This window comes from Panthera pardus, unplaced genomic scaffold, assembly GCF_024362965.1.
Source record: "Panthera pardus isolate Hobbes unplaced genomic scaffold, ASM2436296v1 HiC_scaffold_13, whole genome shotgun sequence".
NCBI classification, from domain to species: domain Eukaryota; kingdom Metazoa; phylum Chordata; class Mammalia; order Carnivora; family Felidae; genus Panthera; species Panthera pardus.
Window position 1 is genome coordinate 72,828,921 of NW_026526688.1, and position 26,903 is coordinate 72,855,823.

The 26,903-nt window shown below is 32.1% G+C and overlaps 1 protein-coding gene across 5 annotated transcripts in view; it reads right to left on the reverse strand.

Annotated features, from left to right (window-relative positions):
• Positions 1–1,743: 1,743 nt before the first annotated feature.
• Positions 1,744–26,903, reverse strand: part of RBM46 (RNA binding motif protein 46) — a 48,988-nt gene continuing 23,828 nt past the window's right edge. For 2 of the 5 annotated variants that reach the window (XM_019441183.2, XM_019441184.2), the window contains exon 5: positions 1,744–2,705. In XM_019441183.2, the coding sequence (XP_019296728.2) occupies positions 2,467–2,705 (239 nt within the window). In that variant the 3' untranslated portion in view covers positions 1,744–2,466. Of the gene's footprint in view, positions 3,817–10,990; positions 11,051–14,568; positions 14,643–26,903 lie in introns of all 5 variants that reach the window. The other 3 variants (XR_008421652.1, XM_053901175.1, XM_053901174.1) reach the window with 3 other exon arrangements.

The window sequence follows — 26,903 nt, forward strand, 5'->3', positions numbered from 1 at the left end:
TCAAAGAACTGTTACTTGGCAGAAATAAGCCAAAGCTTACATATTTTCCATATTACTATGGGTCTCCATATACACTATGTGGCTGGTAAGCTTTCTCAATTGCCTCTGTGTGTGTGTGTGTGTGTGTGTGTGTGTGTGTGTGTGTGTGTATTTTAATGAAAATGTGGGATCTTGTATTATGATGATTTGGACCACTACAAACATTTCTATGAAAAACTATAGTAATGTGTTTATTCTGGCTTGGAGTCTGAGTAACCTCTGTATCCCAAGGATATTAGCACAGTAGCTGACTGAATAAACATTCCATGTTTGCTGAAGGAGTGATATGAGCCTATAAATCATGGTAATTAAGTTGCAAAATCCACACAATTCACAGTTATGTCAGGAAAAAAATTAATTTTGGTTTAGTATCTATGTTCATTTAAATTAGAAAATCTAAAGTAATAACCTGGAAAGTATTGCATATGGTTATATGGAATGAGCCTTCTATACAGAGTGTGAGAAAAATGAGACTAAAGTTGACCCCTGAACAACATGGGAGGTTAGGAGTGCCAACCGACCCCCCAACACATAGTTGAAACTCCACATATAAGCTTTGACTCCCTCAAAACTTAACTAAGAGCCTACTGTTATCTGAAGCCTTACCAGTAATATAAAGTCTATTAACACACATGTATTACAAGTATTATACACTATATTCTTACACTAAAGTAAGCTAGAGGAAAGAAAAAAATCATAAGAGAAAATACATTTACAGTACTGTACTGTATAAAAAATCCTTGTGTAAGTAAATCTGCCCAGTTCAAATCTGTGTTGTTCAAGGGTCAACTGTAATTTACTCTCCACATAACCTCTTTATTTTTTTTTAAATGTTTACTTATTTGAGAGTGAGAGGGAGTGAGAAGGGGAGGGGCACGGAGAGAAGGAGACAGAGAATCCCAAGCAGGGTCCACACTGTCAGCACAGAGCCCAACAGCGGGCCTCAAACTCATGAACCACGAAATCATGACCTGAGCCAAAATCAAGAGTTGGTCGCTTAACGGACTGAGCCACCCAGGCAACCTTCCATATAACTTCTGCTACAAACTTTAAGCTAGGAGAAGAAATTATCTACAACTATTTCATATTCTGTGTATGCAAATTCCATGTCCTCTGCAGCTATAGAATGAGTTAATCAACAGAGTTAACAGTTGGTATCTAAGAGTAGAAAAATTTTCATTTCATTTTCAATTATGTAAACCATCATTAGAAATTCATTATAGGGGCACCTGGGTGACTCAGTTGGTTAAGTGTCTGACTTTAGTTCAGGTCATGATCTCATGGTCCATGGATTTGAGCCCCACGTTGGGATCTGTGCTGACAACTAAGAGCCTGGAGCCCACTTCAGATTCTGTATGTCTCTCCCTTTCTCTGCCCCTCCCCTGCTCCCACACTCTAAGATAAATAATAAACATTAAAAAATTTTTTTTGAAAAGAAATTATAAATATACCTTACCAAACCATTAAACACTCAAAATGACTAGATTCATTAAGTATTAATTAAGTAAAAGAAGGAAACTTCACTGGCTTTACCAACAAAATATGTCTATTGGCTCCCGAAAACGATTTTGGTTACTGTGTTTCACCAAACTAACAATCTTCTGTATACAATATCCTTTGCTTTGGTCCCATGAAAAGCTCAAAGTGATTGTGAGAGCTAATTTTTTTGTGCTTACTAATAAGCAAAAATAAAACACATGCGTATTAGAAGCATCACATATTTAATGTCAAAGAATTTGAATTCAAGTACAAAAATTAAACAACACATGATTTCAACATTAAAAAACCCTTAACACTTATTATTCAAACAACTATACAGTGAATGTCAAAAACAAAAGAAGCATAACTATAAAAACCTGAAATACATAACAGCAAAATTATAATTTATTACTATAACAATTAACTAAAATATTTATAGTTGTTTTCAAGGACCACAATGGTATACTGCTTTTTCTTGGTACTGCATAAAATTTGCATCTTAATCTTTTGTCCCTTCATTACTTTCTACATAATAGTTAGATGCTTCTGGTTATATAATTCTTATAATATCTAATACAGATAGTGATCCTTGGTAATCAAATCTAGTATAACCATTCTCTGCAAGTGCTTAAATATTTGTGAAATGCTATTTAGCAAAATTATTATGCAAAAATTTAACATAAACTACTGGGTTCTATTCCCCACTCAGGAATTAGAAGTATTTAAAATCCCAAAAGTTTAAAAAGAATAGTAGTTTGCTATACCTTTATCAAGGGTAACCACTGAATAACTTTTTAAACTTAGCATTTTTATAAGTTCTAGAACTGTAGGTTATTCAGAATTACGGCTGATGTTTCCTATGTTGAAATAAATATATATTTATCATTTTAAAACCAAATGTGTAAACCCGATTCTAAAATGAAACTAAAGTATTTTAGTTTGCATGCTTTACAAAGAAACTTTCATACTCATGTTTACAATATCTTCTTCAGAAGAATGAGGCCTGATTGGAGATATATAGTCGCTGTCCAACATGGCTGCCATTAGCAAGTGATATTGTTGGTGACAAGGGATAGCTTGGATAAGAACAAGGCCTTGAAGTATAAGGAAGCACGCTGGGAGTCGCAGAAGAGAGGGTAGCACTACAGGGGAAAGACTATTTATTGAGCTGCGACGGAAATTGTAGTCTGTAAATAAATACATGAACAATTATGCTGCACATCTTTATGGATACAAATTTAATTCAAAGAGACAAAGCGTTTAAAACTATAATCACAGTTTAACATAATGTCCTAACATCCGAAATCCTGCTAATACTATTTTGCTGGTAAAGACTGAGCATTCACTGCATTGCAAGTTCTGATAGTTTTATCAGCCAGTATTACGTTTCTTTCACTGAATCAGCGCTTCAGAGATATTACTAGAATGCATTCTTGTATATCTTTTTCTTACATATCTTTCAATTATAAGCTTTGTGTCTTTTGATCACAGAAAAAAAAAGAGAACCTCTGATTTCTCTTGCTCCACAATGAAGCTCCTTTTAAATTTGGTTCTGATGCTAAGGGGTAGTCCATGGAGAAAAGATAAAAAACAGCAAATTCATATTTGCTTATTTTTTCTTGAAACTGTATTAGGCATCAAACCAGCCGAAGCATTCTCCCCTGGACTGCAAAAACATTTGGTGTAAACTAACTGACCAATATTTCATTATTTAAATACTAATATAAACGTTTGTATTAACTCAATACACCAATTTAACATTAGAGTTCCTACTTGTACCATAAAACAATAAAATGAATCATGTTTATAAAATTAACTTCAAGAAACCATTATCAACTTATAGTATAGAAAAACCCAAAAATTAAAACCGAATTATTTTTTTAAAAACCAATTATATTTGAAATATTACTATTCCACAATAAACATTCATCTTATGCACCAATAATTTCCTGCTTCATTAATTATAATGTTTATATATGTTTATGAATATTAAAGACCAAATTGGTAAATCCTGTACTTTCCAAAAACTCAACTATGTTCTTTAGGGTAGTAAAAGCCAAGGGTCTGACAATGACTATAAAATGATTATTTATAAAAGTCATGGTGTTTCTAGGAAGGAAAGAAAAGGAATTAGGTAATCCAATGTACAAATAAGGTTTTTTTTCTATATTTTCCTGGTATTATAGATGAGGCCTAAAACATTGAGCATTAACTGAATGTTGTCATGGGACTTAATATTTAGCCAACAGCAATGAGACCAACTGCAGGAGAGTAAGCTCAAGCAACATCAGTAAGGACCTAGTTAAGAAAAAAAATGGAAAAAACAAAAATCAGTTAAAGATAGGTTTAATTTCTAGCACCATAAAACTCTTAACTTTATTAATTTTATAATCTTTTTATTTTTTATTAATGGTACCCATAAGATTAATAAGAGCAGTCTGTTCCAAGAAGAAAAATACATTAAAAATATCCAGTTCAAAATATTTTCAGCATTTTGAAATTGGATAAAGAATTACTCTGATACCATTTGCTTTTCTAATATCCAAAGTAGGATAAGTAGGTATCACAGAATTATTTTTCTTCTCTTAAAGGATCCACTTTGCCTGAAGGGTATGGTATTTAGTATTGACAGAAACCTTAATGCTCCTATAACTCAATTGCTTAAAAAAAAAAAGTTCTGATTCTCTCCTCCTAAAGATTATTACACAAATATAGTCAATTCCTTATTAGCCATGTATCTACAATACAACTAGCTCTTTCAATTTTTAACAATGCAGTCACAAGACAATATGATTTAGAAAAACAGATCTTTTAACTGTTAGACTTCTCAGGGAAAATGTAGTTTTCAGAGAAATTACTTTCACTTGGGGCTGACATCCATGCAACAGTTAATGCAACCTATTCACTGAAATATAAATAAAAGAGGTATCTTCAGGAAATCATTTCACAAAGAAGACAGCCAGGCAATTGGCTACTGGCATAGTACTTAGGTCTGAAAATGGGCATTCCTAATGGTCTCCTAGGTAAAAACACACTAATCAGCTGTGGTCTTCTCACATTTCTAAAGAGACTAAAATACAAAATTAAATGTTGATTTTGAAGACTTTATTCATATAGGATAAACCAAGAAAAAAAAATTTCCCCCTGATACTACAAAGCTTAAGAAATGAAAGCTTCAATGTTTGTTAAGATTTTACAAGCATTTCAAAAATAAATTTTATTGCAATGTAAGAATCTAAACATATTCAGAAAAACACATCTGGGTGATTAGAAAACACATTATCAAATAGTAACTAGTGACATAAACCTAGAAAAGTCATGTTTTCCTTAGCTCTAACACACAATCACAGAAAATAAAAATCAGAAAGAATCACTGACTTTTATGAAATAACAAATTAATAAGTGAGTCAAAATTCCTACCACATACTTAACTTGCCCATCCCTGGTTTTGTTTCCCAATGAACATCCTTAGCTCTTCAATCCCACTGTTTCTGCCTCAGACTGGGATCTATACTCCCCTTTCCCTTTCTGAAGGGAATGATACGAGTTTTACACTCAGAATTACTCAACTGTCTTAATATTCTTTTTAAATTAAGGTACAACTTACATACAATAAAATGCATACATCCTATGTGTTCATTTCAATGAGTTTTGATAATTGTATAAACTTATGCAAACAATACCTAAAACAAGATCTAACACATATCCACCAATCCAGAAGCTCCCTGTGCTCCCTTTCAATCAATAGCCCTTCTGTTGGAGGCAACCACTTTCTGATTTCTCACGATAGCTTAGATTTGCCTATCCTTCAACTTCACATAAAATGTATTTTTTAAGTTCTTTTTATGTCCAGCTTCTTTCTCTCAATATAATTTCTAAGATTCATCCATGTATGTCATGTATGTCAGTAGTTTATTCCTTTTTTATTGTTCATCAGTATTCTGTTGTATGTATATACCATGTTTTTTATCCATTTACCTGTTGACAGATAAATATTTGAGCTGTTTCTAAACTCTATTACGAATAAAGCTACTATGAGCATTCTTCCACAATTCTTTTTGTGGATATATGTTTTCATTTATTTTGGGTAAATAACTGGGATTAAAATTATTGAATCATAGGGCAAATAGATACTGCTGCACCATTCTCCATGGTGTGACCATTTTACATTCACACCAGTAAACTATGAGAGCTCAGGCTGCCCCACACCTTCACCAACATTTGGTATTTATTGCTAGAGTTTTTAATCAGACCATTCCAGTAATGTGAAATGGTATCTCATTTTGGTTTTAATTTGGATTTCCCTTGTGACTAATAATGTATTCAGTGCCCATCTGAATATGTTCTTTAGTAAGATATATATCCAAGCCTTTTGTTCATTTTTATTGGCTTGACTTTCTATTGTTGCTTATTATTAATAAAGTTTTTAACTAATCAAATTCTCTAATTCAAAATCATAAACCAGGGACCGGTTGAGTCCTCAGTAGCTTCTAATTCCAACCACCTCTTTTCACTGAAAAATGACACAGACAAAAGACGGTTGATTAAGTGACCGTTCAATACTCCCAATGTTGAAGAAAAACAAGTTAAAAATTAGGCCTCCTAATTCCTAGGAAACTACTCTACTTGACCAAACTTTTTCACTCTGGCAATCTTGAGGAAAGTATATCAAGAGGTTGTCATGGCTAGGGGAACAGAAATACAGTAGATGGTGCGCTAAGCTACCTGGCTGCAGCTTGCACCTGCCCAGCCCGACACTTGCATTTCAACCCACACAGCTCTGCATTCCCTTGTTTTTTTTATATGCTAAATGTTATCTAATAATTTCATTTGAAGAAAAGGCCCTTTACAAAAGAAAAAAATGTGTGAGAGTAACTTGGTCTAATACAGAGATAGCATTTTGATCAAATCCTCTAGAATTCTGTATTTATATCTTGAATGAATATAAACATTTTCACAGAATAACTTTGATCTATGTAAAGACTAGCATATAGGCTTAACCTTACATGCCAATTCTAATCAAGTAGTATGGCTAAAAGGATCCCAAATTCCAAATGATTTGGAAGCTGAGTCTAGAATGAGCAGGAAAGTGAATAGTTAGTAACTGTTGTGCCACTGACACGGGAGCAAGTGCAGAGACTGGCGGCACATTCACCACCTACTTGTCAATCCCACTTTTGTAAGCGATGTAAGTTGGTCTACTACATTTCTCTGTCCAACACAAGAGATGAATACCACCAGTACATTTCTCAGTGAAAATCTATGCAATGGACGTAAACTGCTTTACTCCATTTGTGTCTAGTTTTTTTGTTTGTTTTTAATTGTCTTACACATCTTGAGCAAACACCATGGATTCTCTGCTTTTCTGCTTCATATAAAGAGAGAGGAATTCCTTAATAGAGACCTTAAGTTGTGTTCAATGAAAGTGTCTTCTTATATACTTATTTTGGCTTTTTCTTTTAGTTCGTTTCTAACCACACTCTTCAATTTTCCATTAATAAGTATATTCCTCATAATTGTTTTTTTCTTCTTGTTAACTATTTAAGTTCTACCTTCACATCCACTCCCTCTTTCTGATGTACCCTTTTTAGGTGTACAATTCAGTGTTTTTTAAAACATTCACGAAGTTGTGCAACCAACACCACTATCCTTTCTCACCTTAAGGTGATTTTCATCACCTTAAACAAAAACTGTACCTATTAGCAGTCACCACCCCCCCAAACTCTCCCCCAGGCCTAGCAACCACTAGTTGCTAATTTTTCTGTTTCTATTGATTTGCCTATTCTGGATTTTTGATATAAATGGGATCATACAATTCATGTCATCTTTTTTTAACTGACTTCTTAACTAACGTTTTCAAGGTTCATCCATGTTGTAGTATATATGAGAACTTCATTCATTTTTATATCTCTTGCGTGAACATACCACATTTTGTTTATCCAATCAGTCAACGGACATTTACTTTGTTTCTACCTGTTGGCTGTTATGAATAATGCTGCTAATAATAATAATAATAATGTGTACAAAATTTTGTATGGACACATGTTTTCCATTCTCTGGAGTAAATAACTAGAAATGGGATATGCTGGGTCATATGGTAATTTTTCCAATGTTTATTTATTTATTTTGAGTGTGTGAGAGAGAGAAAGAGAGGGAGAGAGCACAGTGTGCACACAGGAACAGGGATAGGGACAGAGAGAGAGGGAGAGCAAAATTCCCAAGAAGGCTCTGCACTGTCAGCACAGAGCCCAACGTGGGGCTCAACCTCACCACCATGAGATCATGGCCTGAGCCAAAATCAAGAGTTGGGAGCTCAACTGACTGAACTACCCAGGTGCCCCATCAAATGGTAATTTTATGTTTAACTTTTTTAGGTACTGCCAAACTGTTTTCCAAGAAAGCTATACTGTTTTACCCTCCCAAAAGCAATGAATGAGAATGAACCACCTGATTACTTTGATCTACAAAATGCATTTCTCCCATGCCTTTAACACATATCCCTACCTTTAATACATATTTGAATCACTTCTTTAGATTTCTTTGGGATCTTTATTAAAATGTCTTTAAAAATTTCCTCACGTCACCATTTTATTATTTCAATTTCTAACATTCAAACAGCCATAACTGAAATGACTCAGTTACTTTCTTTCACTGTACTCTAGCTGCCAAAGCGTTTTTTTTAACAGGATTGTACATACCGCAACACAAAAACATGACTGGGTTTAAACAGAGATTTTAAATACTATATTATAATGTAAATAACATTTATCATTATTTTGTACTCTCCATCCTAGTAAAAAATACCAAGAGCTAACTATGAAGCAGAGGAAGGAATTTTCAAAATTGCTAATTATTAAACAACTTTTAGCCTATGACATACTTAAAAGTCATTAACTAGAAATTTTTAAGTAATACTTTTGGCTAATACATGAGTTATTAATATTATCAATACAACAGTTATTATCAAATTTACTGGCATTTTTACCTCATTTACTTTCCTTATTGCAATTAAATTCTGACCAAAAAACCCTATTTTTATCCTCTACTTAATTTTTGCTATAGGCGACTGACAGCAAAGAGCAAGAGGAAACATGAAGTGACCAATGTTTTTTTTCTAAGAAAGACTAGGCTCACAGAGTAACTTAGGTCAGTTCTTCTGTTTTAAGAGGATTTTTAGGAGGCTTTGAGAATGCTAATCTTAGTAATGGCAGCTGGATAAGAATGAAAGTTATTATCTCTAACTCCTTTCTTATAAAGTATAAGTTTGTTAGTTCTCTGTTTTTACTAGAGTAATTATATTTCTCAGATTCAGTTTTGGGGTAGGGTAAAAATCATCTGCTTTTGTTTTTAATTCAAGTAATTTTTTTTTAATTCACAAGGTTGTTTTTCCATATAATTTTGAAAGAATAATTTGGGTTTCAAATTCTTACTGTGAAACTTTTGACAGCACATAACAATTTAAATAAACATAATTGTCAGATATCTGTAATTTTATTTTTAAGAAATTAAAACTTTCATTCCAAATTATCTAAAGATTGTAACTTAAACTTTCAAAAACAAAGGTCTGAAATTCTAGCAAAAGCACACTAATAATATACAGTGCCAGCAATCAGGTCACCTGGGAAAGGAGGCCGAAGGAGTAACGTTACATTAGGGATGTCAGAAATGTTTGTTTCTTGATTATGATATCATTTCACAGATGTAGACATAAATCAAAACTGACCAAAGTGTACACTTTAAATGTGCATTTTATTGTATGTAAATTATACCTCAATAAGGCTATAAACAAAACCCAAGCATTTCTTTGAGTTAGTTTCAGGGTTTCATAACCTATATCCCCATACAATTCAAGGACTTCAAAATAAGAATCCCTTAGCCAAATAAAATCTTGAAAAAAATTTAGTCAAAATGGATTTAACACTTACACAGATTGCTACTACAATGATTTTCAACATGCTAATAAGCATTATGATTTTTCCAAGGGCAGTATATAGTACACAGTTTTTCCCAAATTTGTCTGACCTTAGAAAGTCATTTCACTGAACAACTTTGCAAATCACTTTGGGAAGAACTTTTAATGGGGCCAATATGTGATAGGAAAACACTGAAAGCAGAACAGAAAACTTCTTGAACTATGTTAAACACAGTGATCACAAATTCAAATGCCCTCAGGGGCTAAAATGTAACAAACAAACAGAGAACTCAAAGAGGACCAAATGTAAAATAGGAGTCTAGCTATTTGTACTGAAATTAAACCAAGCTGCTTTCCTTGCAAAAAACGAAGGAGACCAAACCATATCTGTAGCTTCCAGTTTGCTACCTCTGTTTAATAGATTCTGTCAAATTCCTTTTAATGACAATTTCTAAACCATTTGGAAAAGATTAACAGAAAAGGAACTGATAAGACAGAAAATTATGATCTGAGCTACAGTTTACCTAGGCTTCAGTATGGCTCAAAAACTGCAGTTCACTAGAAAAACTATCTAGGCAAAAGTAAAGAGAAGAAAAAAAGCCTTAGGAAAGATAGCAACTCTTTTCAAGTTTCATTTCTATCAGTAAAATTAGTCCTCATCATTCAAAATTTGAACTACAAAAACTTTTAAGAAAAGATATTTCTGAGAATAGCAACACATACTTGAATTTATATGTTAAGATCTATAAAAATAAAGTTATACGCCTCAAGCATAATAAACAGATTTCCTTATACCTGAAGTGTGAATTCTATTAGGAAGTTATACTTGAGTACTTACTAAGTGCCAAAAATAACTCTACAACATCAGCACTACCTTAATCTTTATAATAGCCTTACAATAAGTACTATTATTTTCTTCTTTAACAACCAGGAAATTGAGGCACAGAAAGATGAAATACCTTACTCAAAAACACAGAACTAGTACATGGATTCTGCTCAGGGAACAACAACATTCTTTTTGCCTCAACATGTGAAAAGGAGTCTGAATGGTCTGAATGGTAGTCATTATTCAAACTATAAACCACCTTTAACAACCTACTAAAACTTCTCCTTCTCAATAGAATGTTGGAAAAACTAAAGAGTGAATCCTAGTAAACATAACTTTTATTCTAAATGGTATCAAAAATAATTTTGGTTTTATTAGTTCGAAAATATAGATAAAAATTCTTCAGAGAAGTTTGAGAAATGTTGAATAATCTACATATTACATTCACTCCCACTACATCTACATTAAAATACTGTTTATCCTGTTTGGTGGTTCAAAACGTTACACTAGTATGTTTATAAGCTTTAAGAAGTCCTGAAATATGGAAACTAGTTTAACTTTTTAAAACTCTGCTTAATGAATCTATAATTAAATAAAGCTATCATAATCAAAATATTTCACAAGCTTTCATTCGACAATTTAAAATATATCTTCTTATAACCATAAGAATAACTTGTAACTGACTTTCTGAAAACTAAATATATCACTTAACATTCCTAAAGACTTTTTCTTACCTGTTTATTTTCTCCAAATTCTTCTATATAGGTCCAGGCTGAAGAGACTGTGTTCCCTGTCTGTAAGCAGTGAAGACAGAAAAGAATGGAGTCTTTAGTTATCCCTAATCTTGGAAGTGCATGGAATCCTTGATAACTTTAGTTAAAAACCTTCTGATCAGTAAATAGGAAAATAAAATTAGAGAACAAAAGAAACAAGTGACAAATAATTTCTGAATTTCTGCAAAGATGAACAAAGAGAAAGGTATTCTGAACAAAAAGTCTGAGTTAATACATTACCAAAAAAAAAAAAATCTTCCTATACAAATTAAGTCCTTATTAATTGGTTTTTCCAAGAAATACTACTCTACTAATAAAATAAAGGACTAAAAACAAATAAGACTACCTAACTTCTGGTAAGTAGATAGCCAAAGAACCTAAACAAATGTGAAAAATATCAAAATCCTTTCCTTCGGTCTTAAAAAGATATAGATGGCCAAAATAATACTAAGCTTAAAAAAATGCTATTAACAGCTAAACTTTATCTACTTGAAGCCTAATGTAACCATATCTGTATAGTACAACTTTGGACATTCATACATTTTAGTGGTTATCTCTTTATATCCCATAAAGTTTTCTGGTAGGGATGTACATCCAACTCCATGCTAAGATACTGTGCGAAGAAGTATGAACAAATGAAAATGTTTGATGATCCACACAGAATGACAGATTTTTAAATAGCCATCTTAAAGAGTACTCAGCAGAAAAAAAATTCACAATACTTTCTTGATTTTTATATGATGAAATTAGATACCTTCAATCAACCCTCCTGGTGAGAATTAGAAAATGTAGGTAATTATTAAAAGCAAAAATATCCATCTGAAAGCACTGAGAAGGACCAAGAAAGACAGTGAAGAATTATGGGACCATTATCTTGGATAAGAAGGAAACTCAAAGTGGCTTACACATCTTTTGGAGGTGTGTTTCCCCTAGAAGGACTGACCAACTCAAGAGGGATCTGACAGACAAGGGAAGATAACAGGAGACAGACAAATTTCCGTGCCTTTTAAAAGGGCAAAATTAGAGCTGCAGAGCTAGTGATAAGGCATGCCTAGAATCTGAATAAAACTGAACTAGAAGTAGACCAACTTTTAAAGAGACTAAATTCAACTTCAATTCTTCCCAGTCCCTGCCTGGATTAAGGCAATCTGGGATTGCCAGTCCCTTGGCCATCTTTCTGAAGCAAAATAAATCTTCTCTGAGTAAACGTAACAACATGCTAGCTTTCAAATTACCTCTATATTTTTCATAGAAAATATCTGACATTCAATCAAAAATAATCAGTCATACAAAGATAAAACAATGTGACCTAAAACCAACAGAAACAACAGTTAACTGTAACTGATCTACAGGGAATTTAGATAAAGTTTTCAGAACTGAATATTAATAACTATGCCTAACATGCTAAAGGAAATAAAAGACTGAAAATATTGAAGAAAAAATACAAAGCATAGAGAGTCAAATGAAATTCTAGAACTGAGAAATAAATCCAAATAAATGGTTTTATCGGCATGTTAGACACAGATTACAAAAAAAAAAAAAAAGAATTCATGAACCAAACAAAAGGTCTGAAGAAAATACACAGACTAACCATACAAAACAATGAAAAATGTAGAATACATACATGGGATACACTAAAGAGGTCTAACATAGGTGTAATTGGAATACCATTATAAAAAGGAAGAAAAAATGAGACAAAAACAGTATTTGAAAACAGATTAACTTAGAACTTTCTAAAACAAATGATTAACATTAATCTACAGATTTCAGAAGTGGTGAAGGGTCTCAGTTAAGATAAAGACCAAGAAAACAGTATAAGTCCATCACCATGACACTTCCAAAAATCACAAAGAGAAAATATTAAAACTTTCCCAGGGATAGGAAGGGTTTATGGTTAAAAGGAGCAGTAAGTAAATTACCACTGACTTCTCAACAGAAACCATGGAAGCCAGAAGACAGTGAGTGGAATTATAACTTCAAAGGGCTAGAGGAAATAACTGATCTAAAAAAAAAAATGTATATATACATATATATAGGTACGTATAATACCCGTACCCATATATACGGTTTGACAGCACATAACAATTTACATAAATGAAAAGGTAGATAAATCACAGACATATTCAGGTAAATAAAACTGAGATAATCTGTCATAAGCATATCCACACCAAAGGAAATATAATGAATGTTCTTTGGGCAGAATATAAAGAAACAATCATAGTAGAAGTTTAGAGATTTCACAGGAAATGAAGAGTAAAGGAAATGATAAATATGTAAGTGGTAAATGAATACAAATGTATATTAACAAAAAGCAATTATAATTAGGTATGCAGTGGTTAAAATATACAAATTTAAAACATATGGAAATACCAAGACACTATACAAACTGAAAGAAGAAATATGAAGATTCTTACATTGTCTAGAATGTGGTAAAAGTATTAATTAGTATTAGATTTCAATAAGTTAAGAGTGGATGTTGGAGTTTACATACATATATATGTAACTACAAAAATTCCATGTATTTAGAATTTTATACCCATGTTCAAGAAGAAATCAAAATAAAATATTTTGAAAAAAATTATAGGGGCACCTGGGTGGCTCAGTCGGTTAAGCGTCCGACTTCGGCTCAGGTCATGATCTCACGGTCCGTGAGTTCGAGCCCTGCGTCAGGCTCTGTGCTGACAGCTCAGAGCCTGGAGCCTGCTTCCGATTCTGTGTCTCCCTCTCTCTCTGACCCTCCCCCGTTCATGCTCTGTCTCTCTCTGTCTCAAAAATAAACAAACATTAAAAAAAATTTTTTTTTAATTATAAAAATAAAATGCAGCATAACATAACTGATGTAGCTATAACCATACTTTATGAGGGAAATTTGTAGCCTGAATATACATATATTGCAGTAACAGAAAGGCTGAAAACTCTAAACTAAGATCAAAGAGAAAAAAAACTTCCTATTTTTAGGAGGAAAGGTCTGGGCCAATCTCACTAATGAACACAGATGTAAAAATCCTAAATATCAAAAATGAAATTTAGCAGTACATTAAAAGGACAATGTATGATTACCAAACTGCATCTATTTCAGAAATACAGGGTTGATGTTACATTGAAACATCCATGCAATTCACTACATTAAATGAATAAGAGATAAAAATAATGTAATTAAGTAGATGCAAAAAAGCATTTGATAAAATTCATCACACAACTCATCCTTGATAAAAGAACTCTTAACAAACTAGGAATAGAAGGAAATGTCCTTAATGTAACAAAGGGCTTATATTAATAAAGGCTACAACAGGGGCGCCTGGGTGGCTCAGTCATCTATGTGTCCGAGCTCAGTTCAGCTCAGGTCATGATCTCCTAGTTCGCTAGTTCAAACCCCACAGGGCTTGTGTTGAGTCCAGAGCCTGGAGCCTGTTTTGGATTCCAGGTCTCCCTCTCTCTCTGCCCCTCCCCCACTCGTGCTCTGTCTCTCTTTCTCAAAAATAAACATCAAAAAAAATTTTTAATAAAAATAATAATAAAAGCTACAATAAACATCATACCTTAATGAAGAAATATTGAAAGTTTAAAAGGATACCTTCTATCATCATTTGTATTCAATGCTGGACAAGCGGTTCTAGCCAGTGCAATAAGGCAAGAGAAAAAAGATAAGTTTAAGGATAGAAAGGAAGGAAAAAGTTCATCATTTGCAACTGACATGACTGTGTAGGTAGAAAATTTTAAATAATGTAGGATCAAACCATTAGAATCAAATAGTTTTATTCAATACATAAAAAAATAAATTGTATTTATACAAACAGGAACAATCAGAAATCAAAATTAAAAAGCACCTTTTACAATGGCATTGGAAAACATTAAATACCTACAAATAAATCTAATAAAAGATGCAGGAGAAATTTACACGGTAAATTATTGAATGTTTGGAGAAATTAAAGAAAGCCTAAATAAATGGAGAGATCTATCATGTTCACGGATCAGAAGTTCCAATACTATAAAGTGTCATTTCTTTGCAAATTGATCTATATAGAAGCAATTAAATTTTAACCACAGTCCCAGTAAGACTTCTTTTTGGTATAAACTGTGTATAAATTTACAATCTAATTGTAAAGTTCATATGGAAATATAAGGGCTGAGAAGAGCCAAGGTAACTGAGGGGAAAAGAAAGGATAAAGATACTCTCTATACCAAATATTAAGACTTTTCACAGTAATGTAACCAAAACAATGTAGTAAATTAAATTAGATCAATGGAATAAAGAATCCAGGATAAGGCATGTATGTGTAGATAGGTGTGCATGAGTGTACATACACACACATATACATAACATACTTGATTTACACTAATGATGGCATTGCAAAGCAACAGGAAAAGAGTAGTCTTTTCAATAAATAGTGCTGTGTAAATGATTATACATATGAAGGCAAAATAAAACTTGAACACATACTTCACACTAAATTTAAAGGATAAAAAATTTCTAAAATATAAGAAAATATTTCGTGAATTTGAGGTAAGCAAAGTTTTCTTAAGCAGGAAAGAAACTACTAAGTTTAAAAGATTGATAAATTGAACATACCAACAGTAAGAACTTCTGTATTTTTCAAAGTATATACCATGAATAGAGTAGAAAGGCAAGCCACACAGTAGAAGAAGGTATTTATTTTCAAATGCAGCATATTTTGTTTCAAATAAAGCAGTTACGGTTTTTCCCAGAAAAACACCAGATAGTAAGTTCTACAAAAGCACGTGTCTTTAGCAGATCATGTTTGTCTAATCAGTAAGAATTTGTTTTTTCCATCCTTCACTCTCTAAAGACAATCAATGGACTGACATCACTGCTACAACCCAGCTTGCTATTGAGCCTCTGATCTTTAGCCACATCTTGATTTTCCTAACAAATGAGTTAAGTACTGCCTGGCTAAAATGCTGCAATGTCTTGATGAGAAAAAATAGGTAGATCAGGCAAAGCCATGGAAGTTATAAAAGCAAGCTAGGGCTAACTAGAATTAGTAAAAATTACTAAGAGAGGATGACACAACCCTATAGGATCTGTATATTCTGACCAACTCTTTTGACAACAAACTGGGTCAGCACCTCAGGCAGGGAACCAAAACTGAGTGAAAATGGCTTTTCTCTCTCCTAGCTCAGGCCACCAACGTCAAAGGTATTTGTAAAATATGTATCCAACAAGGGCTTGTATCTTAATAAAGAAAAAAACAAGCAACCCAATAAAATACAGAGAAAAGAGACTTAAAGTAAGACATTTTCATCAAGAGGATACCTTAATGCCCCATTATCTTATTAAAAGATGTTCAATATTATTAGTAAACAGTGATATAAAAGTTATAATCTCAATGAGATAGTAATATATGCTAACCAAAATGTTCAAAATTTTCAAAAACTAAAAGACCAAGTGTTGGCAAGAGTGTGGGACAACCGAAACCCCATATACTGCTTGTGAAATGTAAATTTATATAATCACTTTGAAAAGCTGGCATTATTTACTAAAGTTTTAAAAATATGACCCACTTTTACTCCGATGTATTCAACAGGAACGTATGCAAGAATCTTCACAAGGGCACCTGGGTGGCTCAGTCAGTTAAGCATCTGACTTCGGCTCAGGTCATGACCTCACCGTTCTTGAGTTTGACCCCGACATCAACATCAGGCTCTCTGCTCTCAGCACAGAGCCTGCTTCAGAACCTCTGTCCCCCTCTCTCTCTGCCCCTCCCCTGCTTGCACTCTCTCTAAAATAAACATGTAAAAAATTGTAAACAAAACAAAACAAAACAAAACAATCTTCACAGCATCGTTATTCAAATAGCCCAAACTGAAAGCACCTCAAACTTCTACCAACAAAAGAAATAGCACCTGGGTGGCTCAGCTGGTTAAGCATCTGACTTCAGCTCAGGTCATGATCTCACAGTTTGTGAGTTCAAGCCCCATGTCAGGCTCTGTGCTGACAGATCACAGTCTGAAGCCTGCTTTGGATTCTGTGTCTCCGTCTCTCTCTGCCTCTCCCCTGGTCGTGCTCTTTCTTTATCTCAAAAATAAATAAACATTAAAAAAAAGAAATAGCAAATAAATCCTAACATTTTGATGAAATACTGGAATCCGTGAGAGTGAATGGACAGTACTGCCACAACATGGACCAATCTTTATTCATAATGTTGAAAGAAGCCAGACAAAAAGTATGTAAAATGTTGTATAAATTTCAAAAACACAGAAGTGAGAAGGATGGTTTCCTTTGGGAAGAGAGAAGGTAATGTGTGGGTGGGGCTACAAACAAAGGAGCCTTTTGGGGTGTTGATATTTTATGTCTTCATCTGGTAGTTAAACAGACATGGTCCCTCTGTGGTAAATCACAAAGCTCACAGTCACAATTTGTGGACTTTTCTGTTTGTACATAATGTAATAACTTATAAAGTTAAAAAAGGAGGGAAATCACAACAGTTACCATTTGTGTAGTGATATACATATATGAGAAATTGATCATTTATAGTTACAATTAAAAAATAATACCACCGATTATAATACAATTATGGTCAAAAAAAAATAAAAATGATTCAGAGTAAGTTAAAAACTATAATGGTGATTTTCAGTAGAGATGCTAATTGAAATTATTACTAAATATGGACTCAGACTTCCCTCCATAAGGCTTTCACATACTACCACCTGTAGTTTTACAATTAATTTTTTGTTAATCTTTAGTTAAATTTAACAGGAAAAATGCTGGGATTTAAACTGTCAATCTAAGACAATTACATTTCTGTTAATATACAGAAAATATGATGATAATCCTCAAAGTAAAAGTAAAAACCATCAGCAGAATCTCAAGTAAATGTCAATACAAGGTTACTGCTAGTACTTCAATTTGCCATTTGTTAGCATCATTCCCTTGAAAAAGTATGACTGTTAATAAATATATTCCAAGAAATTACCTCAGAAGAATTTTTTTCTTTTTTTCCTTTTTTTTTTTTTTTTTAGTTTCAGCTATATAACACAAGTGATTATTTAGCTAAGGGATTATTCAGTAATCAAGACACAAGGAAAAACTACGGAAACGAAAAGGCATGTCAGAAAGTCAATAGGATACATTAAAGCTCAAAGTTCACAGACAGGATCTTGTTTTCTATGAAACTGCAATCATTAGATACATTATTTTTAGTCTTCTGTTATGTAGGAATAAAGGCCAAAAAAGATAAACTAGTAAAACTCCTGCTAATTGAGGTATTGATTTTCATTGTATCCACAAAGACCTAACACTGTAGATATGAACTGTTCTATAAACATGTGATGAAAAGTTTTAAAAGTCACTTAAGACTAATCATATGAGCATACTGTGTATCTCTGAAGAAGATTTTACTGGTTATCAGTTTGAAAATGAATTCTAAATAAATTTTATAGTAACTGGTATGCAAAATGAAGAACTGTTTTTCAGACTCTCAGATATGGCATACTGCCATTTCTTTCCAAAACAGAAAATAACTAAATGCACAGGATTCCAGTATATTCCAAATAAGGCATCTATGTTAGCAACCTGAATTTTCAGGGCTTTTCCTGCCTTTAGAAAAATAAACTGAAAGAATTCCATCTTCTTAGTCTGTACCTGTGTAGAAGAATGAAGAAGAAATGCAAGCTATTATAACCTCAAGTTTAGAAATAACATACAATAAGCTATTGCCAATTATTTTCCACTTGTAGAGGCTTAACAAATGCTATAGATGGCACTAAATATAACTGTGGCTTGTGTAATGAACTTAGGCTATCATAATGGTCAATGAAAAGTATAAAATTGTATGTAATATGATCTAGTATATTCTATACTACTACAATCATAATCTCCTATTCTTCCACTATACAAATTTCATTTATACATATAAATAAAATATATACATCTTTAACATAAAATAACCCACATGACTCAGCCTATATATTAAGGGTTTCACTATTTTGAAATACTCATTTAATCAGCATTTTAAAAACTAGATACTGATTATTTCTACTTAATTGAAATATAAATCTATAGTGTCCTGTTAACCACCATGCATAATGTAATTGTTCTGTACCTACCAACTCAAGACATTTATTTTCCAATCTTTTTTTACTTTCTGCTCAAAGCACAGGCAAACTTTATTTTTCCTAAGAATCATTACCTTTTAATCTTACAGCATGTACATCATTTTCAATTATTTGAAAAGCACGACATGCTAAATATTAAATGCAGGAAAAATAATAACAAATTTTAAAAAAACGTATGTACAAAGTCCCTTGGCTTTATAATCCTGATGGATCAAAAATTTTATAACAGTAAATAGTAATATAAAAATTACTGAATCGTTGAGTAATATTATGAAGAACAAGAAGTAACAATTCTCAGTTACTGTGTCTAAGAAAAGCTTAATGTAAGAGGTTAAGTAAATGAAAGCAAGTAGAAGAATATTCTAAGCAGAGTGAACGACACTAGGAAAAGCCTGGAAGTACCAATAAGCATGGCAAATTCAGATGATCAAAACAAAGGGTATTTGTCTATGGTTAGGTAAGATGGGGAAAAACATTAGAGCATTCCAAAAAAGAGAATGTGGAGTTCAGAGGACCTGATGGTACCACAACAGCAAGCCATTGGTAGGTTCCTAAGCAAGGAAATAACAATGAAAAAACACAGTTAAATATAAGTGGAGTGAAAAATTATATGGATGAATCATGTATTTAGATGTTTTGAATATAATCAGAGAACAAAATGAGAGTACCAAGCAACAAGGGGACCATGAAATAGATAGAAACAAACTCCGCCTATTTGAAATTCTGTCTAGCATCTGATAGATGGAAAAAAATTTTTTTATCATCCACCACTTTGATACAACATGTACTACTGGTTGTCAATGCTTATCCTAAAGTAAGCTTAAAAATCCCAAAGTTAGCTTGTAAACAAGGGTCTGTTTATAAGATCTTTGTAATTTAGAACGATTCATTTAGGCTTGAGAGATTTCTGAGGTCCACACTACACTCAAGTGGTCTAATAAACTGGCTTGAAGGGCTGATAAGATAAAATGGTCTCTGAAAAGGAAGTAAAGCGTGGACCAAAGACCCATCTCATTCATTTTAACTTTTAGAAGCATAATTGGCCGAAAAGATCCTACGAATTCAGTCTGTTCTCATATGCTTAACACTAGACTAAGGTCAGTTTTTCAGTAGAATCATGTGAAGTTACAAAGAACAGCCTCTTAGCTAACTGAGGGATCCTGGGCAAATTATTTAATCTACTAAAGACTCAAGTTTCTTCATCTGTTACCAAAAAAAAGTGTAGATGTTAAAGTAATATTTACCTAAAAGAGGCATCAGAATCAGAATAATATATAAAGGCATTTAGTATAGCACCTATGGTTAGTGTTCAAAGAATCTTAACTATTATTACTATTACTAATAATATTTATTATCATAAGTGATTGGAAACTCTGTTGTCTTGGATTTGTTTTCTGAATAAATATTATTTTTCAGTACTTATATGGCACATTTTAATATACAAAAGGCCCTATAATGGGCCTTTTAAAATTTTAATTCATTTAATACATACAATTACCCTTTGAGATAAAAACTTAACACTCCCATTTTATAGATGAGGAAACTGAAGAACAAAGAGATTAAAATAACTTTTTCCAAATAAGTAATGAAGCTGGGATATGGACTCAGGAAATCTGGCTCCAAATGCCATGCTCTTTTAGTCTATGAAGCCTATATGCTATACAAAATTTAAAGTAGTGAATTTTATTTTGCTGAAATTTTTTCTAAATGCAATATACTATTAGCTGATCTTCTCATCCCAGATTAGGTCAGGTCATCCAACTACATCTTCTCATACACCCTGTACCTCTTCACAATGTTTACCAGAACTGTAACTGAGTATCTCTCTCAATGGAATGTAAACCCTATGAAGGCAGGCAGCAACTGGGTCTGATTCACTACAAATCCTCAGGGCTTTATAAAAGCAGTGTTCAGTATTTAGTTAATGAACATACATATTAACCAGGATTAACAGTTAATAAACCAAGTATGAGAAAAGAAAGCCTAAAAGAGTGAATAATAATAAACAAAAGGGTTATTCATTTAAGAATAAGAATGCCAAAACTTTCTTTAGTCAAAGTTTCAAAAAGTACATTTTTCAGAGGACTTCAAAACAGCAAGCTAATACACTCCAAGCACTGTTAAGGAAGATAATTCTGAGTTAAAATAGTCTAGTAAAGAATCTTACCTTTCCCCATACATTTAGCAATATAAACATTTAAAATAAACATTAATTTTTTTTTCTTTTTTAACTGAGTGATACAGAGTTTTTAGTACTTTAAAAACTTACACAGTTCTGGGTTATATTAAATCATAATCTGCCTCCCTGAAACTTTCCTCTATTAGATTTAATTCTAACCTGTGGAGCTTCATATTAAAGTCTTTCTTCCATGTACCAGCTCTTCAAACATTTAAAGACAGCAATCATATTTCCCCTATAAATATTAGTATTTACAGTCTAAATAGCCCCAAATTCTTTAGTTGTTCACTGTCCTACTTCACATTACAGAGTTTCCAGGTCCTCCATAGTTGTCAAGGTTTAATTAAACTCTGGGGCCCAAAAGAAAACATTTCAGATACAGTCTGAGCAGAATAAAAATATATGGTCTAGAAACTACACAACTTTATTACCCTGAATTACACTAATTTGAGAATCTCTATAGTATAATGACTCATTCTAGTTTTGACAAAATAATTCAAGTTCTTACTCTTGGCTGACTAGCTAACTTTCATTCTTTGGCAGCTTATTTACTTAATTATTAAATAATGTTATAGAAACAGAAAAAGGTGTAATATATAAATGTACAGGTTACATTATTTAAAAAATAAAAACATGTACTCACCACCCAGGCTTACAAACAGAAAATTATCAGTAACTTAGAAGTCTCTCTTGCATCATTTCCAATCTCTCCTTCTAACCCTGAAAGTAATCATGATCCTAATTTTTTTCATGATCCTATTTTTTAAGTGTTAATCATTCCCTTGCTTTTCTCTTTGGTTTTGTCACATATTCATACATCCCTAAACAATAAATTGTTTAGTTTTGCTTGGCTTTATTTTCCTATTCATAATTCCCCATTGCTTCAATTCTTTCCATTTAAAATTTGAATCCTTTTTTATTTTACATACTTTTAATAATCCATATCTTTCATAGAATGAGGTAAGATTAAAGGGAATAAGCCATCCATTACCAGTTAAAAAAAAAAAAGAAAGAAAAAAGAAAAGACAGAGGGAAGATAAATATTCTACTTAAGTCCATGCATTCCATCAATATGAAACAATGCCATCCCTCCCCAATAAGAAGCTGAGCTGAGGGTAAGTTTCCAACTTTTCCTATTGAGTTTTATAATAGGATACATAAATTCCCTGAACTGATGAACTATACATTTAAACAGCATCTCAGGATAAATATAAATAAATAAGCCAATTATACTTGGAATATTTAGTTTTGGTTTATTCATACCCCATATCTAAATATAAATATTTGGGAGTGGACTACAGAATTTTTCTTGTCATAGAAAAACTCTCAATATAAAATATTAAAGAAACTGAAAAAAAATTACCTGAAATCTTAAGGTAATGAAATAATTCCCTCATTTACCAATTCAAATTAAAGAGTGGTTGACATCAACAATCCATTTTCAGAGGCCTTAGAGAATTAACGGAAGAGTTTGTCTATCTCTCTCCCAAGTCATGTTCACTAATGTAGTAACTCCTTGTTTGCACATAAACTACAATAAATAAAAATAAGTAAAAGTAAATAAAAGTACAAAGATTTTTAAAAATCAGAGAGGTGAGATTTTTAAAAATGCTGGAATATAAATAAAAAGTAGATGACTGGAAAAAGAGCAGAAAAATCCCAGATATCTTAGATGCACTGCAATACAAGAAGTTAAAAATCTTAAGTCTACTACTAAGTAAATCATATGGGAAAAAATTTATGAAGTGAAAAAAGAAAAATAATCCTTTCATCACATTCAGAAAACCCCCTCAGAAGCTAGGAGAGTGCTTTCATAGGGCAAGCAATCCTATTTTTGCTTAACATGTCCTTTTCTCCTCTTGTTCTTAAGGGAGAAGGAGTAACTTTCCAATACTCTGGTATCATCACTATTTCTGTACCTGATAAATCTAAATTTCATACCAAGGAATCTCTAAGGGATTCTTGATCACACAACGAAATTTGATTTGTGAGCTCTCAAGGAAACAGGTAGACACATAGTAGACACAGGTAAGAATCATCCCGGCTTGATTATTTCTTTTACTTTTGGTAAAAATTGTAACTTTATAATGCAGAATACAACGTTAAACCTGTTTTCCATAGACCCATACTGGCTCACTTGGAATCCTATAAATCCTGTGCCCAAAATAATCTATAATTTTCATAAATTCATAACTACGGATTTAGTCACCCTTGAACTAAACATTAACATAGCAATGGAAGAAAAAAAAGCCATACACATATATGGCACATAAGCTGCAAAATGATTTGTTTACCCCATAACCTGGCCAGTAAACAAGCAGACTGGAACATGTACTGCTGAAAACAAAGGTAACAAGAAAAAATATTAGGTTAATGGGCTTGCTCTGTAGTCTTATAAAAATCTACATACAAAACAGGATTACAAAAAAAAAAAGTTAAATAAAAAAGTAAAGTATCTCTATTAATAATATTCTTAGAAAACATAATAAAAGAAAATGAAAAGCAAAGGTCAACATAGTTATCTAATGAATAAGGAAGACAGAATTGTATATCCTAGTTTACATTTTCTTATTCAAGTTTATTTATTCAAATGCCAATCCCTTGAGTTGTATATAAAAACGAGCTACACAGTTTAAACACAAAAGAGATGTTTCAAAGCGCCCTCACCAAATTATCAGGCAATAAAATTACAACAGACTGTTCTCTAATAATTGCATTACTATCTACTTTTTAACTTACAGATACAATCATAGAATTCACTAATTCACTAGTAATGTGGTATATAGATTGTATTTACTGAATCAAAATAATGCAGGAAGGTATATAGTTAGACAAATCATTTTCTTAAAATATGAATTACATTATGTATAAAAAATCCATATACACGTCATTTTTATAGTTCAAATGTCACTTACTATGAGATAAATAATGCCTCATATGTAACTAACATATCTTTAGGCCAATACTACAAATATAAGGAGCAAGAAAATCCAAGTACTTATTAATATTCTGGTGATTTAAAACTTCTAATTAGATGGGGAGACTAAAGGTTTTTTTAATTTTGTTTTCTTTTGTTTTGAATCCCCAGAGGTAAGTGCACCATTTTTGGAGGTAATGCCCTACCATGTCTTACATAGAGATGTATTACTCTAAACAGAGGATAAATTGCTCTAGAATAGATGATATATCTGAAATTAACTAATAAAATTAGATATATTTAATCCAACCAAAAAGCCTGGAAGCAACCCACACTGAATAATTTTCAAGTAGTTAAAAGCACAGATGATCACTTGAATAAATTCATCACAGTAAAACCATTTTCCAAAACATCTTCTGTCTCCATTCACTAGTCCACTCACTAAATTATACTGCTTACAGCATAAGCAATTATCGTCTGCTAAATTTTAAATAGGAAGCATAAACAAAGGCATGACAGGCAGAAGACTAAGTGCAGTTTCTCATACACATTTAACTGATGCTAACCACCCACCCCTGCAAAAAAATAAGCCATAAAGAAGAGCAAAATCAATATAACATTTAAATTTCCTTTCAAAGCCACACTAAAAAATATATTTAGGTGACATCATATGGCAAAATTATACACTGCTGCTGACATCTAAGAATTGAGTATACATGCAAAGTTTATTGTGACATTTGATACAAGAGGGGAAAATTTACAAACCATTATTTTTTAAATATTAAATGACAAAAACAGATGTTAAGTTTAAAAATAAAACAGTAGCTACTGTTAAAATGTGTATAAGAACAGGTATTTTAGGAATGTATTAACCAAAGATACTAAGAAATTGTAGGATAAAGGATCAAACATGATCAAATAAATGTATGAAGTAAATGAAATCACAGATCACATTAGCCAGTTAATAACACGAAACAACTGGAACAAATACTGGTCACATGTATGTTTTCATACACATTATTATTTTCCTAGATTGTTACAAAAGAAAACCAATTTCCAAACTTTTAAGTAATTAGGTTGTTTTTATAAAATCTTGGTTTTGATTATATTTAACTGTCAAATTCAGGGAAGGAAAGAACCAGAAAGCAATTACTTGTCATCATGCAAATAAAACAGGTGACTGACTCTCCTTTTTTTTTTTTTTTCCACCAGATGTTCTGCTGTGAAGTAGACTGATAAAAGCTTTCAATTATATATAGGAAGGGATATTAAATGGATAGTTAATTCTTGCAAAAGCAGTTCTTGGTTTTAAGACTATTTGAATTCAAAAATGTACTTTGGTACACATAAAAAAAACAAGTATTATTTTTAGTCCTCCATAAGATTTTTGTCTGTATTTTAAACAAAACCATAAATTGGGGGGATAAAGGAATCCTTAAAGCTCACCAAGTAAAACCCTGATATTTTATAAGTGAAGGCACTGAGATGCACAAAGAGTAAATGATTTTATTTGCCATCTAAGGTTACAGTTTGTTGGTGGCTGAGGCTACAGGTTCTTGTACTTTTTACTCAATACTCTGTTAAATAAGCCACTTCTCTCACAGTACTAACACCATGATAATTATGGTTCATTAATACAAAAGTATCAATAAGGTAAGAATCACGAGTAACACCAGATTGATGATATTTCAGGAAAATACAGTAGTTTCAAGAGGAACAGAAGTGTATTTTCAAGAGCAGTGGGCCCACTCAAAGGGCAAAGACACATAGTTGAGTTAATGGAATTTTCGTCTCACCATTTGGTCATATGAAAATAAATTAATGTATAAATGTTGATGCTAATCCTACTTCTTATTTAACTAGGTGAATTTTAGAGCAAATTCAGCAACTTATTTTTGTTCTTTAAAATATCAATTTGAAATGGTGCCATCAAAGTTAGGTCTGTAATTAAAGCTGGAAAAAATAACTTCTAAAAGTATTATTTTTATTTTAATTATTTATAATAAATTTCATTATAATAGGATACAACCATTATGTTGTATTTAGTGTCTCCCAAAACTATTTCCTAAATTTAAAAATAAAATGGAGATGGTGTCTCTTTGTTTCAAAGCAATTTATTAACAAATTTTTAAAATCAAAATTTTATTTTTGCTTTCTGCCCATCAATCTGGAAATAATGATAGCTCATAAGAAAAAAAGCACCAATTATTTTTCAGATTAAAACACACATCCTGCTGTGCCTTCTATTTTATAACTTTCAACTAAGTTACAAGTGACAGCATAAATCAAAACCTAATTTTAATGATATTGAAGGGATAGCAAACATAATGGCTATATCATGCTTAGGATATATATATCTAAATATTTTACCAGTCCATGACCATGAAAAAATTAAACATTCTAATGATGTATGTCATTATAAAGTCAAATATCAAAAACAATATGCAAATCAGCCACAAAATGAAGATGACCATAAAATGACATAAAATAGTCCACACAAATTAGGTTGGATTCATCCAGAAAAAATTACTTGCTCAGAAGAAAAACAACTAAAGCCATCATAGCTGTACCAAAAAAAAAAAAAAACAACTTGCAAAGTTTTAAAAAGCAAGACTGATGAAATTTTAATTAACTAATATCCACATCTTTTCAATTTCTAATCCTTAAAACCTGACTGAAGTCCCCAAAGCAAACACTATACA